At 39.4% G+C, this 21,190-nt stretch overlaps 1 protein-coding gene across 25 annotated transcripts in view; it reads right to left on the reverse strand.

Moving 5' to 3' along the window:
- The window catches only part of BAZ2B (bromodomain adjacent to zinc finger domain 2B), a 331,616-nt gene that overhangs the window by 154,383 nt on the left and 156,043 nt on the right, over positions 1-21,190 (reverse strand). For 19 of the 25 annotated variants that reach the window (XM_075933462.2, XM_075933455.2, XM_075933459.2 and 16 more), the window contains 3 exons: positions 7,577-7,765; positions 2,777-2,941; positions 193-383 (listed from right to left, as the gene is read on the reverse strand). In XM_075933462.2, coding sequence (XP_075789577.1) covers positions 193-383; positions 2,777-2,941; positions 7,577-7,765 — 545 coding nt within the window. Of the gene's footprint in view, positions 1-192; positions 384-2,776; positions 2,942-7,576; positions 7,766-10,583; positions 10,827-21,190 lie in introns of all 25 variants that reach the window. The other 6 variants (XM_075933475.2, XM_075933454.2, XM_075933472.2 and 3 more) reach the window with 4 other exon arrangements.

Consider the following 21,190-nt stretch of genomic DNA (forward strand, 5'->3'; position numbering starts at 1 on the left):
TTAATGGGCATACTCAACTGGTACAGGCTGAGAGATCGCGCATTAATGAAAAAGGAAATCCCAAGACACTGTCAAAAGGGATAAAACACTTGATAACATAAAATCTTAATTGCAGACAATGGAGTTTTAAAGGCCAAGACTATCATCTTATACCTTTAGCCATGAATCATAAAGCTTTCTTACGTTATTTACCTTATCTTTGATTTTGTCAGCTCTGCTATCCAAAAGCTGGGTTTTGTTTTGTTCCTGGTTACATTTGCGAGTTCCCCCTCCTGAGGTTATAGCCTTTGCTTGTCCTGCAGGGCTTGCAGTGGTAGTGAGCAATACAGATGTATTGACCCCAGATACTGAGGTACTGTTCCCATTTACTGATCCATTCACACCTTCAAAAAAAAGACAGACATCAAGAAGTCACATCTATGGTGAGTTATAGTCATATTAGCCTATTTTAAGGTACTTGTAGCAACAGGTCAGAACCTGCAGATAAAGACTTATCTTTTAATATACTGGGGGGAGAGGGAAGTTTGAAGGGGGACAGTTATTAAGGAACACATGACAATAGACATAGAATAATGACTTGAACAATTTGTTAGAAATCAAGAACTGTCTATTTTCAACAATAAACTCATTTTAGTCAGAAAAGATAAGTTTTACTCTGTTGAAAAATAAAAAGCTTACAAACATATATTGTGTTAAGCCTCTGTTAGGAGGGATCCCTTCATATCTTAAAGGCAAAGAGACAGGTATGCATAGGAAGCTGCATACACAGCTTGCTATTGTACAAGACCTGTTGGGAAGTCGAGAGATATCAATGAAGAAAAAGTGAGAAACTTGGAAGCATTACATTTGAAATAACATGAACTTTAGTTTTATTAATTAGGTTTAAAAAACTAAGTATTCAAAAGGTAATCTTTGACACACACAAGTTTCACATTATGGGGCTCTAGAATCTTGAGCACACCAACTTGGAGCATGAAAGAGGTTGCTAAAAATTTCCTGACAATTCAAGATCGCATTTAAAAGCCTACAATGGTACATACTTATATTTATACTATATATACAAAGAATATCTGATGGCACAGAATAAAGGTTTAACTGGTATGAATTTCGGATGACTGCTGTGAGAAATCTGAAGGGCGTGTTCAAATGCTGCACCACCATTTGTTTTAAAGATCTGGCACTTAGAGGCTTGCTTGACTAAGGCACAAGTTCTGATCTCGGCACCTGGCCCAAATATTTGTGCTTAATAGGGATCTGAACAACTAGATGACTATCCGATAAGCAAATGCTTATTGGATAATCAACAGGGTAGTTGACTAGTCGCTCCCCCCCCACACTTGCTGTCTCTATCAGAAAGAGGCAGAAAGGGGGTGAGGAAGAATAGGGAGTGCTTCAAAGCGGCAGCATGACGTGGAGCCTGCCTCCATGCTTTGAAGCGCCACATGAAGCCTGATGCCGGGCTCTCCGTGGCGTTTCAAAGCAGCAGCGCCACATGGAGCCTGGGGTCAGAGTCCCCAACTGACCCCGGCTCCATGCGGCTCTGCCACTTTGAAACACTGTGGGGAGCACTGGGCCAGCGGGGGACTGCTTGAATCCCCCTGCTGGTCCCGTGCTCCCTGCAGCACTTTTGCCTTTGAAGTGTAGTAACAGGCCTGGGGCTTTGCTACACTTCAAAGGTGGAGGCATCCTTGTCAACTAATTTAATAGTTGATGCAAATTGCATCGACTATTTGATTAGCTAAATAATTGAAATTTTACATCCCTAGTTCTTAATGAGTCACAAGATGTGGGTGAGTGCAGGGGGAAAAGGTACTCTCTCACTACAACCTCCCAAATCTCTTGGGAAACTATGATGAAAAACAGGAACATTTGTAAAGTTATCCGCTAACTCCATTCTGCCTCTCTCTGCATGTTGTTGTCCTGGAACTGGGAACATCCTAAACAGTCTCCCAGAGTCAGCCCCCAACTTTGACCATGTAGTGGAACAACATTCACTAGAAGTGACTTCATATGGATTTACATATCAACCATCTTCTTTATTAACAAATCTGCTACACATACAGTGGGTCCCCATTATAAGTTGCCTCGGTATTCATTCTTTCACATATACGTCATCAATTAAAGAAACTAAAATCATTATATATCGCACATATCCGCACTTGTGCCATTTTTCAAGGGACCAAAAGACAGAAACATAGGCCAGGAGAGTTTAATTAAAAAAATGCAGCTCCTGCTGGGGTTGCTCATGGTCGGGCCGCTCTGCACACAGCACCCTAGTGCGTACTCACAGCCGGGCTGCTCAGTGTACACGCCTGGAGGAAGCAGTGCATGGCAGTAGCAGTGGTGGCTCCGGGACGCAGGCATTAGGTTAGAGCCAGGGGGAGGGGGAAGGGGAAGGATGGGAGTGCCTGGCTCTGTATGTGTTGGGAACTCTCTCAAGCTAATTACATTATTCCTTACGGGTGTTAATTCCCCTTTATAAGTCGTTTCGCTATAAGTAGCATTATTTAGGAACGTAACCTGGACTTATAACGGGGACCCCCTGTATTTGGTATGCAAGGGCCTAGATATATAATCTTAGAACAATTATATTTCCTAGAAATGGTATTCAATGATTGAATGCCTATACTTTGATGCCTGATGACTAAACTCAGATTACATTTTTAGCTATAGCAATGAAGATAATGATAAATCCAAGTCAAACTCATGCACACTCCCAGAAACAGATGGCATAGGCACAGGCGTGTTTTATTCACGTTAGAACTTCAGCTGTTACCTTTTTCTAAACCACCTCGACTATTTTTTCCTGTAGTTCTTGAATGGAATGAAGTGGAATCATGATTCTGGGCAGGAGGAGCAAATACTGGTGGAATTCCCAGAAGAGGTGGGAAAAAAGCTGCCCCTGTACGAGTGTGCACATCTGTTCGCCACCATTCTGTACCTCAAAGAAGAAGAATAAAAAAGAAAAAATCCAAACATTAATCATCCCACTCATTTTTTTAAAATAGTCATGTAAATGAAGTATCTGTGCGCAATTTACAGTAGACCCACAAAATAAATTCTGCTCATTTTCAAGATGAGAGGAGGGGAAAGGATGATTCAGAAATGCACGAGTGACACAGAAATACAAGCATCACTAACTTTCCCTGGGACTTGCACTCAAGTCATTTAAGAGTTTCTGAAAATTACACTAATTTTGTACATATTTTCATTTTGAAAATAATCAACATAAGTTACAAAACTTTGGTAATCTCACATGAAACACTGTACTTCTGTTGAGAACATGGACACATACAGATAATTTAGTCTTGCTTATCATCTGCGGCTTTGCTCCTTTGCCCCCGTTTGAAACTGATCAGCGGCTGATTCCAGGAAGCCAGGGGCAGAGCAACTCTGCCTAGGGCTTCCTGGAATCAGCCGCTGATCAGTTTCAGCAGCGGCTGAATCTGGAGCCAGTTCTGACTTACATACAAATTCAACTTAAGAACAAACCTATAGTCCCTATCTTGTATGTAACCCGGGGACTGCCTGTATTGTACATAAAAGACAAGGTGGGTGAAGTAATATCTTTTATTCAACAACTTCTGTTGGTGAGAAAAACAAACTTTTTAGCTTACACTGTGCTCAAACTAGTCCAATAAAAGACATTACTTCCTCTAATATCCTGGGACCAACACAGCTGTAACACTACAAATATACTGTACATATGGCACCTCAAACACACAGCCATCTCTGCTGTAAACACTAGTAGTGAGGTAAGCAACGTGGCCACAATACACTGCCCATTAATACTCATGCCAGAACTTGTAAAAAGATCCGTGATAGCATACAGATCTGCTCAAAAGATGCGTTTTTCAGTATCAGAACCTTAATTTGCAATAGCTGCTGACGCACCTGGGAAGCCAACTTGAAAACAGTTGCTAGAATGAACACAAAACTCACAGCGTAATTCAGATAAGAACTTTTCACATCATTTCTAAAGGAATAAAACTGTTAAAAGAAAAAGCTCCTTTGCTTAAAAAGAGGTAAAACTACTGGTTCATGTTTTGGCAAGGGAAGACCTTGTAGAAACTTTGCTTAAAAAAACCCCTAGGGTAATCATGATCTTTTACTATCTATAACGAGAGAGAGTCAGAAATAAGAACTGTAAAAGCAAATATGGCATAGATACAAAACAAGTTTGAATTTAATAATACAAAGAAGTTAAACATGTATTTACTGCTACATACAATTTTGTAACTTCTAAAAGCGATAGTGAATTTCAAGTTCCCTTCTTGGTTTGCTACACTATTTTTTTTAAATGATGGTAGATTTTTTTTTGGTTGGGTTGATTGACAAGAAGGAAGGAAATCATCGTAACGTATTATGCTATTTTATTAAAAAAAATAAATAGCCTCTCGATGTTGCTGATCAGGCCAACTGGGCCATAAGATTATAGAGTAAGTTTCCAAGGGAAATAATGGAATCCTCTATTAAAGTATGATTAAAAGTATAGACTAATAGAGCACTAGAAAATATACAGTAGGGAACAATTTGCACAGGTAATAGGCTAGACTAGACAATACATAGATCTTTTCTGACTCGTATCATTTTTTTATTTCGTGTCCTCCTCTTGGAAATTGCTCCTTTAAGAGTTCTTGTGTACAATCATGCATTTTAAAAAACAAAATCAAATATACTTTAGAACAACAACAGGCATCCTTTCAAAAACGCATCAGCTTTGAGTAAGTTCCATGGGATCAAGTTGAGAACCTACAGAATCCATTGCTCTGCTCCACAGCAATCCTTCATTTTTAAAAAGAGATGATACCAAGTTCAATAGAGTATGAAGATGGAAATTATACCAAGAGGAGGAAAATTCTGCTGTTATTTACACTGATCAATTTCTCTCTCTAAAGTTATACCAGATTTACATCAGTGTAAATTGAGAGTAAAATTTTAGTCTTATCTGTTAAACAGTCATTTAGAATTAATATTCAAAAAGAGCATTTGGAAAGGAAGGTTAGATTCTGTATCAGGATTTACATTCATTGGCCGATCCTATTAACGGTTATGAAAAATGGATTGTGAATAATGCCAATGACAAACAGATTGAGCTTTTACCTTGCCACGGTATCACTCAATGTGTAATATGTAAACAAAACAAACAGAGCAATGAATTCACTGTAAAATGTAGTGGAAGAAGGTAATTACTGCTTAGGAAAAGGTAAGAATATGTGGGACGTATCAAGATGTGGAGATCACCTGAGAAAAAGAACATATTATGGTGTGCTAAGAAGGGAACAGACAAAGAATGGTATGTGGGCAACATAAAGGATGGAAGAACACAGATATCAACCAAGCAAATTCCTTGTCCCTGACGTGAAGGGCCATCTTCAAAGACTCAAACAACAACAAAGAATGTCTATGTATAGTTATATAAAATCAAAGAGTCTGGTAGCACTTTAAAGACTAACAAAATATGTAGATGGTATCATGAGCTTTCATGGGCACAGCCCACTTCTTCAGATGACCCGTGAAAGCTCATGATACCATCTACATGTTTTGTTAAGTCTTTAAAGTGCTATGAGACTATTTGTTGTTTTTTAAATTTTTCCTGTTACAGACTAACTCGGCTACCCCTCTGAAGTTATAGCTATATTGTTATTTGCAATTATGTAAACTGTCAATAGTGTCTGATATTATACCAATGGGATGTATGAACTCCAACACAGTCTTAGCCAGACAGCAAAACACAATTCTCTGAGAAAACATAAAATTAAATCTTTCTCTATGCACAATCTTAGTCAGCAAAAACTGTACCTTTATATACAAGATACTTCTAGGTTAACCGAAGCACCCAAGAGGTCTCTTTTCCAAGACCATCACTGAAAAGTAGATAAGTAATAATTTAGGGCCTGATCCTAAGGGATGCCAAGGAAATGAAACTCTCACTGAAGTAAAATAAACAAGTTTCTTAAACACACAGGACCAACATCTGTGGTAAACATGGATTTTCAACATCTCTCATAATAAAGCTTACAGTAAGCAACGGTCATCCCACTGCACCAGTAGATAAAATTACAACTGTCTGAATCATTCAGCATAACAGAAAAAAATCACTGAAATAGAATTACGTCCCAGGATCAGCATCTCCTGCTTTGAATACAAAACTTAACTTTAACTTCACCTCAACATGCATTTCTTCTAAATACCTTGCCTCTGCCTAGGTGCAGACTATTATGTAGTGACTACTTCTATTTTATTGATATGATTTAAAAAAATAACAAGGTCATTTTGACAAGCCAAGTAAAAGATTACAAGACAACTAGCTACAAGGTTTGCTCAGAGTTCTTAAATCAGAAGACGATGAGTAAGCCAACTTGAATTTTGCAGGTAGAAGTCTATTCCACCAAATTTGATTTTTTTTAAATGCAGTCTTTATCAAGGTCCCGATCATAGAAAAGAGAATCCTTTTTTCATTAGAAAATCTTTTGTTGCAATCTACAGAAGATTGAGCTAGGAAAATACTTCACTTATCAGGAGACAAATTTTGAAACCCACACTTCCGTAAGATGTTCGATATGTATTAAAACATAAGGTTTTGTTTCCTCAAAGAGAGGATTTAGAGGGTTCTAAATGCTAACAGAATTAGGATGTGCAAAAATACTAGCAAAATATTTTATATCTTCAGCTGGAAGTCAGATGTTACTGGTGCACATAATTTTCTATATGCACAAACAACCGCCTTCCAAACAATTCTGCAATTAGGTTTATAATGGGGCTTATTAGAGCTTGTTGTACAGATTTTACAATTTGACTACACAAATAAAAATTAGCTATCAGTAACAACAGTTATTAAAGGAGAGCAATAATAATCATTACCCTAAAGCAGTGTCTTTAATAGTTCCATACTTTGGGACCCTGAGTAGTTAAAATTTTACAATTTGTAGGTATCTATTCTCCAGGTGTAAAATTTTCAAAAGTAGCTGCAGAACATAGGCTCTAAGGTGCATTAAAAAAAACAAGTGAGAAGCACTTAGGATCCTAAGTCCCAATGACACATAGGCATCCTAAATCATTAAAGTATTTCTGAAAAATGTACTCATTGCCCTTGATCAAAAAGCGAAGGAAAAAAATCATGGTTCTTATTAGGGCTGTCAAGCAATTACAAATTTTAATCGCGATTAATCATGGCGGTGTTTCAAAGGCTGCATGGAGCCTGGGATCATCTGGAGTCCTAGAAGGAGCTGGAGTCCCGGGGGGGGGGAGGAGGTATCTTTTTAGTTAAATCTCACTACTGGCAAGAACACTACTACTTTGGCTACACATTACAATGGTTCTTAGAGGATCACTCTTGAGGGGCTATTTGCTAGAATCTGAGCCAATCTGCAGTGTTTTCTTTCCTCACAATATAAATTACAATCAGGAATCTCCTGGACATTGCCCAGCCCTAGAGCTTAATGTGTTTGACGCAGGAAAGCTGAACCTTTTCTACTTTGCTTGTTGATGTAAAATAAATCACTGACTATTTGAATTAGGACAGTTCATTGTTTCTTCTAGAGAAGGTTGAATATTCTTTGTAACAGACGTTTACCTGGAAAAGGTGCTAGTTGGGGATGTGCTGCTAAGGCTGTGGGAGTACCAAGTGTTCCCAAACCACCAAACTCTGAATGCCCTGAGCTGGCTGTATGTAGACCAAAGACTGGGTGGCTGACCATTGGGAAGGCACTCGGCACTGTGGACAGGTTACACGGTTGATCCCCAGCTGTTCTGAATAAATGTCCTAAGGGGAAAAAACAACACTTGAAATTGTACTATCAAAAACAGATGCTAATCATGTGAAGCCCAACCCTCATGCTTACAGAAAGTTTATAAAGATCTTTTTGCATTTTTTAAAGAACTGTTTTGTAGTTTTACATGTAGTAGCCCTTGTATTGCCATTCATTTCCTATATAGATATTATCTGGAAACATTAACAATCCTAATAAAAGATTTTAAATATAAAAGACGGTAAAATGATATTGCATTTATCACTGTAATTATTTTAGCAGTACAATGTTTTTCTATTCCTTTTAGATAGTGCTGCAGAGACCAGGGGCTTGCATGACAAAACTGACAACACTACCATGTCTATCCTTTATATACATGGCTATATTCTGCAGTCTTCACTCAAGCAAACTCACATTTTTCTTCAATAGAAGGACCTGCAAATCAGGCCTTATACAAATAACTCCCCCTCCAAAAAAAATTTAACACAAGTGTTGAGTATTCCAAGTTTGGTATTTGTTACTATAGCCCAAAACTTTCAAAAGATTTGTTAAATCTTTTTGGAGCCATATTACTTAGGGTAATGTGCATTTTGATAAATGGGTATAAACTACTGAGTCTCCTATTAAAAAACCACATTCCCACAACATTATATCTGTTGGTAATCCTGTATCAAATATTCTGCTGTAACACTTAAAAAGTTCCAGTAGATTGGAAAGGAAAATTTTAGTATGTCTCTAACATTATCTTCCTCTACGGCTGCGTCTACACTGGCCCCTTTTCCGAAAGGGGAATGCTAATTTTCCAGGTCGTAATAGGGAAATCCGCGGAGGATTTAAATATCCCCCGCGGCATTTAAATAAAAATGTCCGCCGCTTTTTTCCGGCTTTTAGAAAAGCCGGAAAAGAGCATCTACACTGGCCCCGATCCTCCGGAAAAAAGCCCTTTTCCGGAGGATCTCTTATTCTTACTTCAAAGTAGGAATAAGAGATCCTCCGGAAAAGGGCTTTTTTCCAGAGGATCGGGGCCAGTGTAGATGCTCTTTTCCGGCTTTTCTAAAAGCCGGAAAAAAGCGGCGGACATTTTTATTTAAATGCCACGGGGGATATTTAAATCCCCCACGGATTTCCCTATTACGACCTGGAAAATTAGCATGCCCCTTTCGGAAAAGGGGCCAGTGTAGACGCAGCCTAGGTGTTTTATAACTCTCTAATTAGCTATTAGTTCAGATCATTTATCTAACAGTAACACAAGGCACACTGACCTGTAATTCCCAGAATGATCAAGAATACCTCTCTTTAAATATATAAAAGACAGGTACAATTGTTATCCACAAGTCACCTATTTCAACAACTGATTTTAACGAGTGAATGTATATTGTTGTTAGCAGCTCAATCACTTCATTCCAAAATTCCTTCCGAATTTTTATAGAATACCACCAGGTAGTCCTGGTGCCTGGATTCCGTTCAGCAGTACCTCTTCTATAACTTCACTGTCATATTTGAAAGGACTAACTCTGAGGCATGCACCATTCAAAGGCACATTTGATTGTGATATGGTTCCATAGTTAGCCTACATGCTGAGTAAAAATGTTAATCCTTTCATTTTTTGATTGGCTTCATTTAAAATGTAAGCACTAACTTTGGAATGATCCTTCCCATACAGTAATTTAACTTAATTATACTGCGGTCTCACTTAGTGGTTCAATTGCAACTATCTTGAAACAAATCATGCCCACCTCTTCTATTGTGGACCCTAGAACTACCTGGTTTCCGCCCCCCCCCCCAACCCAAAAAAATCAGACAAAGGTACTGATGAATTGTTTTTCTAAATACTCTTCTGTTTTGAAATATGACCTGTTTATATGCAAGTAGGTCACTTAGCAGTAGTGCTTTATTAGATTTAATCGCCTCCCACCTCCTTCACATTAAATACTCAATACCACTAGCCTGTTGTCATTTGTCACTTAAATTTTAAACTTTTTGGTGCAACATCTTTCTGTTTGCATAGCACCATGACTAAGGTCACTAGGCATTATGGTAATATAAGTAATTATCACTACTGCCATGGTTGTATTCCATTACCAGGTATTCTAGTTTACGTACTTCAAAGTTTTTGCTGTTAAAGCTCTTTTTCTTGCACCATTTCATCTCTTTCTCTTGGCTGTATCTTAACATAATTCTATATTATGAGCTCCTTGATGCAGTGACTGTCTTTTTTTAATTGTTTATACAGCATCTGGGACAATGTGCCCCTGATTGAGTAATGTAGTATACTGCAATGCAAATAATATACATCATCACTTCCTTATTCACCTCACATGGGTACATAGTTTTTCATTTTGACCTTTGCCTATATTTATTTTCTTTATCTGACACCTTGTTATTTTTCAGGCATTTATGTCAGCTAAACAGAGATTCATTTGTTTTAATGAAATACCTAGCAGACATTGTTGTCTGACTTGAGTTTTTCCTCAGTGCCTGTCGATTTCCCCCCAGTGCCTAGTTTAAATAATTCTCACAAACACTGTCACAGCTTTCTGTGACAGACATCTAGATTCCACTGCAATTAACATGGAGCCCAGACCTTCTGTCTAGGCTCTCCTTTCACCCACACCGCTTAACAAATGTAATTAAATGCTTCCTCTTCATACAATGTTCTCATTCCCACCTTGAGACCATGAAGTTTCTATTGTCTAAATGATCCTGGAAACAGTGAACCTGGAAAAATTTCAGAAAAACATTTCTTGATAATTTAAACAGTTTCCAAGACTGCCTTGGACACCACTATAACATTGGTATAAATATAAGCATAATCACAGACTCAACACTCACCAGAATTTTATCTGGATGCATCATCTTTCGATCTTGAAGACATGTTGCAAAACATTTCAAATGGCCATTATATATTTAGCTATTTCAAAGGATCAAATCCCCCATCACCACAGCTTAACTATATGTCAGAATGGTAATCGCATCCCCTGGATGGACCTCTATGGGGCATGAAGAACGAATGCTCGGTCTCCTTTGTATCTATTAGGAGGAGTGTCCCAGCCAAGACAATTTGTCCCTTTGTTCCTAATAGACAAATAAAAATTTTAAATGAACTCAAGTATTTATTCCGGTGCCCTGGAGTACAGGTATAATTTGGGTCTGACGGAAGTGCAGCAACTAGTCTTAGCATTCTCCATCCGCAAATACTTAATTTTCCTCCTTAATAATAGGAGGCTTCAGAGAAGCAACTACAGAGAATGAAAGGTATCTTTAGTCATCTTTACTTTCTATAGAAACACCTACACTTGACTGTTCGACACACTGCTGTGTGATGTCCTACACTTTTTTAAAGGCCTCTAAAACAAGTCTATGTCTAAAACCAGTACATGCAGGACTCTTATCAGCCACCAACTCCATACACCATATCTACTGAATTAAATGGTCCCCAGATCTCATGTTCAAACAAACCACCGCTCTCATGTGCAACATAGAATACTGTGCAAATACTTTAGATTTGTATTAAAAAATACTCTGCATTTCTGTCTGTGAGTCTGTTTGTTCAAGAACTCCTACACGGTAAGAGCTAGGACCACCAAATTTGGTGTGTGACTTTCTCTTCTAACTTAGAGCAAGGCCAGGCAATGGGGGGGGGGGAAGCCCTCTGGTGGCCACGGGGAAGGTGCTGGGGGGACTGAAGATGCCCCTGGTGGCCAGGGGGATCTGGAGGGACAGAAAAGGCAAATGGAGGATGTGATCTCCTGCCCATATCCCCTCCTCACCCCTCATGACCTCCCCACCCCAAGCCTCCTTCACACCCCCCACACATCTCCAAAGCTCTGCTCTGAGTCCTGCACCCCTACTCCACCAGCCCCCTTCCTTGAAGGATATGGGCCATGCCTGGTAAGTCTGCTAGTAATGAAGAAAAAAGAGAAAACTAATTGCAATATATCTATACACTGTGACAGATCCAGATCAGCTGGCTGCTGCACACTAATGGAGGGACAACATGCTGGGACCTGGGTAAACAGTTTTCTCTTCTCTAAGTAAACAGGGCCAAGCCTATGCAGTATAATCAGGCGGGCACCTGGGACCAATGAAGAGCAAGCTGGAAGCTCCAGGCTAATCAGAGCACCTGAAGCCCATTAAGGCCTCCTGGAGCCTCCCTGTGGAGAAGGCAGAGGAACTCAAGATCCAAACAGGAGAAGGTGTGTATGAACTGAGGACTACAAGCAAGGCAGGGTGTTGTGGAAGTGCAGGACTGACTTGCCCAAGTACCAGAAGAAAGGCACTTGAAGGAATTATTTGGGGAAGTGGCCCAGGGAAAAAGCTGCCAGATAGGGAGTAAAAGAAATCCTGTCTGTTGCCGCTGCCTTAGGGTCCCTGGGCCAGAACCCGGAGTAGTGGGCAGTCTCTGGGTTTCCCCTCAATGCTCCCCACACTACTACAGAGTCTCCCCCCCCCCAATAGGGAAGACCAGGACTACGTGGGTTTTTTACCACAAATGGAGAACTAGCCTGTGATGAGTATGGCTCACTAGGCTGTGACCCCTGCTTCTAGTAAAGAGAAAGAGGCTAGGTGGCGAGTCACAGCAAGCCTCTGAGGCAAACACTGTCTGCCAGAAGTGCAGGACCCATGGGAAAGAAATGGAGCTTTGACACAATGCATAAATATATTCACATTAAATTCCTCGTGTGTTGTCAGAACTAAATGTTCCACCAGGGAAATCTATCTCTATGAAAAAAGCATTAGAAAGCTTACAGACATCTGTAAATATGGCTCCACCACAGCAGGCTCCTATCCTTCCTGGAGGTACCTACTCCCCTCCCTTGTTACTAATACAGCAGCTTAACCTGGCACCCCAACAGACCCTGACTTAATATATTTCTTATTTGTCATTTTCCTTCAAGAATTTTTCTTTATTTTTGTTTCTTCATTCTCCCCTCCATCTTCCCTCTCCTATACATAATTGGTAATTATATAGACAAATTTGCATGGAGCTTTTCCAAAAAACAAGATAATGCATGCCATGAAAATACTACAGATGCTGTAAGATACTGCCACCCACTTTCATGTTGGGTAGTATTTTACTCTGCAAGCAATCCTGTTAAATACAGAACTCAGCCAAGTGAGAGTCAAGTAGCAGTATATGGCCCTATATCAGAAAAATAAAGGAAAAGAGGACAAAATAAGAGGGGGCAGGGAAACAAAAAATTACAACTCTGAGGCTCACGTCCCTCCTCTTTCTGTCCCCCTCCCCCTTCCATGTTATAGAGTACAATTAAATTGCAGGCACATTCTGTTTCCCTGGCACAACCTACCCTGACTTTTCTTTAAGTTTGGATAAAAGGAAGCTGCATGACAAATTTGCTGATCCTATCTCTTACCATTTAGGAGGAGTTCTTGAACAAATGCTCTCACAGACAGATGCACAAATCTCTAATATATATATGTATATATAACTTAGCACTCTCAAGCAGGGGGAGAGACATGAAGTTTAGGTGGAAAGTAGAGAAGAACCAGAAAGAAATGTATTTGGCATAACAGAGGGTATGGCAAGAAGAGCAGAAACAAGTGCTGAAATGTAGGCAAATCCCATTTTAATTATGCAACTGTTAATGACCACTGGGTCTCAGCATCATATGGAGTCCCTACAGGTTTCAGTATGGCCAATGTAGAGGACTTTTGATCTTTTGGCTAAATACCTTTTGCAGGGCCAGTACTGCAATCCAGTGCATGGGCTGACTGGTGCCTTCAGGAATAGGAACCCCCTCCATCTCCAAAGAGGGCTCCTGAGAACCAAGATTGTGCTGATGGTGTGTCTTCCTCCTGGCTATGGTGGAGGGCTGAACGATGTTTTCTGAATCTCTCAGAGGTTCAAAGCTGCCACGCAGGCAGGGAGCTCAGCTGACCAGCAAGGGGAGGGGCATCATCTCGCTAAGCAAGCATGTAAACAAAGCTGCTATATGCTTGAAACTCAGCAGCTCCAAGAGCAGGTAAAGAAGGTGAAAGAATTTTTTGGAGTGCCGCAGATATCTAAAACTATTATCTTAATGATTCTTTTAAAATCCTGTGTTCCTTGTATTGCATTAAGGCTATGCTATGTGGTAGAGTTCTGGCTCTTCTGAGTCAGAAGTACCAAGTAGTAGGTGTTATGTTAATTGTTTTGTAGGATGAAACCTTATTTGCAAGTTCTTTAAAAAAATACATCTGTCTACAAACCCTGAAGCCATGTGTTAATTGCTCTTGAATTTCTACTCTTTGAGTTTTGTTAGCTTCTACTGTGCTGCAGGACCATTTGCTATTTTGTAAGATTTTTCAGTTACAGACTAACATGGTTATGCCTCGGAGTCTTTGAGTTGGTGACACACACAGGCTACATCTACACTACAGGGCTTTTGCACAAAAACCTGCGGAGTGTCCACACCAAGTGCATTTTTGCGCAAGTAAATTTACAGTGAATCGACAGAACAGAGGGCTTTTTGCGGTATAGGTATTCCTCTTTCTAGGAGGAATAAATCCTTTTTGCACAAGAACTCTTGTGAGGATGATACATGTACTCCAAGGGTAGTGTTAATTTCTTTTTCTTTGATTTCCTATTAAATAGCATAAGCATTTCTCCTTGTTAACTATCCCTTGTTTTAATATATATTTTCTTCCACACATATGGACATGTGTGAGAGAGAGAGAGAGGACGTGTGTGTGTGTGTGTGTGTGTGTGTGTGTGTGAGAGAGAGAGGACGTGTGTGTGTGTGTGTGTGTGTGAGTGAGAGAGAGAGGACGTGTGTGTGTGTGTGTGTGTGTGTGTGTGTGTGTGTGTGTGTGTGTGTGTGTGTGTGTGTGTGAGAGAGAGAGAGAGAGATATGTTTAGGAAAGACAGAAATAAAGGTAAAGGTGGTGGAGTAGTATTGTATATCAATGATGAGGTAGATTGCAAAGAATTAAAAAGTGAAGGAATGGAGAAGACAGTCTCTCTGGGCAAAAATCACATTGGGGAAGAAAACTATTAGATCCTCCCCTGGGATAGTGCTTGGAGTGTGCTATAGACCACCAGGATCTAATTTGGATATGGATAGAGACTTAAAGAAGTAAATACTAATGGAAACTGTGTAATCATGGGAGACTTCAACTTTCCAGATATAGACTGGAGAACAAATACTGGTAATAATAATAGGGCTCAGATTTTCCTAAAAGAGATAGCTGAGAAATTCCTTCATCAAGTAGTTGTTGAACCAACAAGCGGGGAAGCCGTTTTAGATTTGGTTTTGGTGAGTAGCGAGGACCTCATAGAAGAAATGGTTGTAGGGCACAACCTTGGCTCGAGCGATCATGAGATAATTCAGTTCAAACTAAATGGAAGGATAAACAAAAATAAATCTGAGATTAGTGTTTTTTATTTCAAAAGGGCTAATTTAAATAAATTAAGGAAATTAGTTAGGAAAGTGGATTGGACTAAAGAATGTATGGATCTTAAAGTGAAGGAGGCCTGGGATTATTTTAAGTTAAAGTTGCAGAAACTATCAGAAGCCTGTATCCCAAGAAAGAGGAATAAATGTATAGGTAGGTGTTTTAGACCAAGTTGGATGAGCAAGAATCTCAGGGAAATGATTAAGAAAAAGCAGAAAGCGTATGAGGAGTGGAAGATGGGAAGGATCAGCAAAGAAAGCTACCTTATTGAGGTTCGAGCATGTAGGGACAGAGTGAGAAAGGCTAAAAGTCATGTTGAGTTGGACCTTGCAAAGGGAATTAAAACCAATAGTAAAAGGTTTTATAGCCATATAAATAGGAAGAAAACAAAAATTTTTGAAGGAGAAAGTAGTTAGGGACATTGAGGTTAATGGCATTTGGGACAAATTACAACATGGTTTTACAAAAGGTAGACTGTGCCAAACCAACCTGTTCTTCTTTGAGAAAGTAAAAAAATTTTTAGATAAAGGAAATGCAGTGGATCTAATCTACCTCTATTTCAGTAAGGCATTTGATACTAAACCACATGGGGAATTATTGGTTAAATTGGAAAAAGATGGGGATCGATATGAAAATTGAGAGGTGGATAAGGAACTAGTTAAAGGGGAGACTACAGCGAGTCATACTGAAAGGTGAACTGTCAGGCTGGAGAGAGGTTACTAGCAGAGTTCCTCAGGGATCAGTTCTGGGACCATTATTATTTAATCTTTTTCTTACTGACCTCGGCACTAAAAGTGGGAGTGTGCTAATAAAGTTTGCGGATGACACAAAGCTGGGAGGTATTGCCAATTCAGAAAAGGATCAGGATATCATACAGGAAGATCTGGATGATCTTGTAAATTGGAGTAATAGTAACAGGATGAAATTTAATAGTGAGAAGTGTAAGGTTATGCATTTAGGGATTAATAACAAGAATTTTAGTTATAAGCTGGGGACACATCAGTTGGAAGTAATGGAAGAGAAGAAGGACCTCGGAGTCCTGGTTGATCACAGGATGACTATGAGCCACCATTGTGACATGGCTGTGAAAAAGGCTAATATGGTCTTGGGATGCATTAGGCGAGGTATTTCCAGTAGGGATAAGGAGGTGTTAGTGCTGTTATACATGGCATTGGTGAGACCTCATTTGGAATACTGTGTGCAGTTCTGGTCTCCCATGTTTAAGAAGGATGAATTCAAACTGGAACAGGTACAAAGAAGGGCCACTAGGATGATCCGAGGAATGGAAAACCTGTCTTATGAAAGGAGACTCAAGGAACTTGGCTTGTTTATCTTAACCAAAAGAAGGCTGAGGGGAGATATGATTGCTCTCTTTAAATATATTAGAGGGATAAATGCCAGAGAGGGAGAGGAATTATTTAAGCTCAATACCAATGCAGACACAAGAACAAATGGATATAAGCTGGGTATTAGGAAGTTTAGACTAGAAATTAGGCGAAGGTTTCTAACCATCAGAGGAGTGACGTTCTGGAACAGCCTTACAAGGGAAGTAGTGGGGGCAAAAAACCTATCTGGCTTCAAGATAAAGCTAGATGGGTTTATGAAGGGGATGGTTTGTTGAGGCAACGTGATTTTGGCAATTAACTGACCTTTCACTATCAGTGGTAAATAGGCCAAGATAGGAGTTTCTATAGAGAACTTTCTTCTGGGTGTCTGGCTTGTGAGTTTTGCCCACATGCTCAGGGTTCAGCTGATCGCCATATCTGGGGTCGGGAAGGAATTTTCCTCCAGGGTAGATTGGCAGAGGCCCTGGAGGTTTTTTGCCTTCCTCTGTAGCATGGGGCATGGGTCACTAGCGGGAGGATTCTCTGCATCTTGGGGTCCTTAAACCATTTGAGGACTTCAATATCTGAGTGTGACAGGGCGCCTGCCCTGCACTGGCCCTTTTAGACCAGAACTCAAGCCCCGAGCCAGGGCTAGGAACAGAGAGGCCAGCTGAGGCTGTTTGGGCTAGGGAGAGCCCAGCTGGTAGCTATTTGCTGAAGCACAATGTGCCTGGAGGGGCCAGCTGAAGCTATTAGGGTGAGGGAGAGCCCAGCTGACAGCCATAAATGGAGAAGCACAGTTTGCTTAAGGGGAGAGCCAGTGGAGGGCTGACTGCAGAGGAAGCAGGAACTCCTTGGAGGGAGACAAGCTGGAGATAGCCAGCAAAGGCTGGAAGAAGGCCAGCCAAGACTCCCCCTGACTAGGGGCTGGAAACAAAGCCCCTGGCTTGCAGGCGGATCATGAGGCCGACTAGGTAAGCCGAGCCGTTGAGACAAATGCCAATGATGAGCAACCCATACAGACTGTAACTTGCCCTGAGAGGGGCTAGATGAGGACAGTCAGGGGGCACTGAGGGGGCTTGCACCCTGACACTGAGATATAGGTGAGAGGATTATTCAAGGAGAAGGTGGGTGAGATTCTGTGGCCTGCATTGTGCAGGGGGTCAGACTAGATGATCAAAATGGTCCCTTCTGACCTTAAAGTCTGTGAGTGAGATTTTGTTTGTATTGGTGGTACACATCCATACCTTACCTCAATACTGGTATTGCCTACACGAAAATGCAATGCACCCAAGGATAGAAATGTTAGAGGGGGGTGGGTGTGTGTGTGTGTGTGTGTGTGTCTATAAATTTCACATTTCTCTTCAACACATTTCTCCAACACAATTCCTCCAGATAGCTTGTTTGAGGGTCACTGACCAGCACAGAGGCAGGCCCCATCCCAGGGGTAAAATCCCTAACTATTCTAACTTGACTACTTCTCTATCTAACTCTACTTAAGCTTACTATAAACAACAACTATGAAAGGGAAACAACTAAGAGCCCTTTGCAAATTGCAAAAGGAGAAAGCTGTTCCAGTGACTATTATCTTTACTGAAGAGGAGTTAAGAGGCCACAGGTCTGACAATGCCTCATATACCAGAGCATGAGCATAGGATTCTGGATACCACCAAGAAAAAAAATCTCTGGCAGCTATGCACCTGGACACACACATACCTAACATGGAATTGACATGAGCAAGCACTGGAAGAAAGAAGGTTTTTATAATATAATGCACTTAACACAAGTGTTTCAAATATAGTCTTTTAAAAAAATTACTATGTGGTAACAGTCATTCTTTAATGTGCCTAGAAATAGAAGCTATACATTTTCAAGTATATATCTTTTTAAAATGAAGAATTATGTTCACATTGGCACTGGCCTATAATTTATCCTCAAAGCAAAATGGACAATAAAATGACATTTTCCGGACAAAATAATTTTTATCGTTCTTTTCTAATAGATACATTCATATCTAATTGTGGATTAATGCTAGTATTTTGTGAGTGGGGTAGTAGTGTTGTTTAGTTTCTGTCCCTAAATAAGTTGCTGACTTACTGTGCGCATGTTTTGCATAATTAAATGTAATACAAAACTATATTGCTTAAGACTCTTTACTTATATTATAATACGTTGAATATTTTTGAGCAGAGCTTTTGAAATTCTACTAGCCAGCACACAGATAAATGATTGAAAGCATTACCCCAAAGGCCAGCATCCATTTCTACAACACTGGTGTCTTAGAAACAAGGAATGATAACTACAGATGCCTTTATTAATATTAATGAACTTCACGCTGAAACATAACATTGCTTTTCAAAAGAATTAAAAAGGGATACATACTTAACTAATGCCTTAAACGTAAAGCATCAGTGAACAAAATCTTTATCAGTGAAAGTACAAAAATGATTAGTGTGACAGTTTTTGTAAACATTTAAAGTACTAGTGATGCCAAGACATTCTATCTTATGGAGAATCCAGGAAACTACTTATTGTGACAGAAATGCATGTATATTGTTTTCTCTTCTCCCCACCCCCAAGTTCTTTAATCTTTACAATGCTATAAAAGCTTGTTGCAACATGTCTTCCAACATTAGCCCCTAGCTCTTTCAAATTGTATGCATAATTTCACAGCATTTGTGACTATTTGCAGTGTAACACACAGAAAACTGTGGCTAATCATCAGAAAATGTATTCCCAAATAAAGGTCACATACTTTAATTAACATTTATAAAAAATAGACTGAAACAGTGAACTTGATCTAAAATGTTTGTAAATTAAATAGAGGCTCAAAGTGCAGCTCAAAAAACTAGCTAAAGCGTTCAAATATTTACACACAACTTACATATTATAGTTAATCAAAATTTACAGTTTACACATACTCCTAGAATCACAGAAACAAAATCATGATTAAGTTACAAAGACATTCTATTTTAAGTCTCCATTTTTAACTTTCGCTTATATTGTGGGAGAGGGGAGTCTTTTTTGGCTTACGTTCTCAGACAAAATTTCCAAATTGAGTACCTAAAATTAAGCACATACGACCAGAGTCTATGCCCAGTGAAGTTAGTGAAAAGGTTTCATGTTTAAGCAATTAAAGCCCAAATCCTTTGTACATGCTTAACTTCAAGAGCCAACAGTAGCCAATGGAACTCCTCACAATTATAGTTAAGCACACTCATAAGCGTATATATTACTATTGCTTAAGTGGTCAGATTTTCAAGAGTGCTGAGTATATAGCTTCTCCCAATGAGGTCCATGGGAATTGCTGAATGCTCAACACTTGTGAAAAAAATTACTTATTTAGGTATCTGAACATGGACTTAGAAACCTACCTATAGGTTCCTGAAAACCCTGTTCTCATGTTTATTTGCTATAAAATGTAAATTTTGTTGACATAGCAATATAAATCAGACTAAAATTAAACACTTTTAAAATACAATCAAACTCATGCAATTTTTATACTTCACATTTTTAATCTTAGCCTAGAGACTTCTTAAAGTATGAAGAATATTAGTCAAATATTTTTACTTATATGGTTCTCCAATTTTTTGTTATGTTTGCTTTCATGTTACTCAAAAATGACCTTCAAAGTCTGAATTTGTCTTGGACATAGTATATATAACATACTAATTATGTATAATGCTATTGCATACACATAGATTTGAAGACAGTCTGTTTAAACTGTAAATATTTTAGAAGACAAAACTGAAGCCTGAATGAAGTAAGAGTGCCATGGAAGGACTGCAGGCAAGAGCCCAAATGTTTGGCAAAAAATGAATTTGACAAAAGCACTAAAGTCCAAGGTAATGAAATTTTAGAGTTTCCATTTTATTCACTAAATCAGCTTACTCAACACTCTCCAGAGCTGCTAAAGCAGTGTTTCTTAAACTGTGATCTGTAGCACACCGGTGTACCATCAGGCAGTCGGAGATGTGCCACAGAGAATAATTCAAAATGGCCACCCTTAAAGGGGCAGGCGCCCCTTTTTTCCCCCCCTCAATAACATTCCCCCTGACCCTTTCTCCCAATGACTTTTTTTTCCCTTCCCTCAACAAAAAAAATCCTTGGAGGTCCTCATAAAAAACCAATATTGTTTGGTGTTCCTCAGTGTTTCTTAAAATTTTTAAGACTGTGATAAAGGATAATTTAGGACTGAGAATGAGGGACAAACTATTTGGCACTTAACTTTACAATTTCTTCTTTCTATAGTTTTGGCCATGTATATAGGAAAGCATCTAATATGTGAATTAAAACCAACCTCCAAGTTTGGGAATCTATTGTCACAATAGCAGAGGGCTCTGTTTCCCATGATTCAATTGGGTAGAAATCCTAAACTCAAAGATGACTTACTCTAATTTTGGCAGAAGTGCTTGGTTTAAGAAAGAATTACTTACAATTATGTTTTATAAAAAGTTAATCAGCCTCCTTTATTTAATTTCCCAAAGAAATCAGAGTGTTTAACAAGGATTTTTCAGAACTTTCTTCACTACTGATGCAAGTTGAGCTTCTGTAGTCTGGCACCCTCTGGACTGGTGTCAAACCAGAGAACTTGCTGAACCATGGGAGGTAAATATCGTCTAGCAGCATTATGAACATTTCCAGTGCTTACTGGACTATCCAAAGAAATGTAAGGGTAAATTAGAGCTGAATAAAAGCACAGAACACAGAGAACCAGAA

This window comes from Pelodiscus sinensis, chromosome 7 (genome assembly GCF_052426305.1).
Source record: "Pelodiscus sinensis isolate ZL-2025 chromosome 7, ASM5242630v1, whole genome shotgun sequence".
Lineage (NCBI taxonomy): Eukaryota > Metazoa > Chordata > Testudines > Trionychidae > Pelodiscus > Pelodiscus sinensis.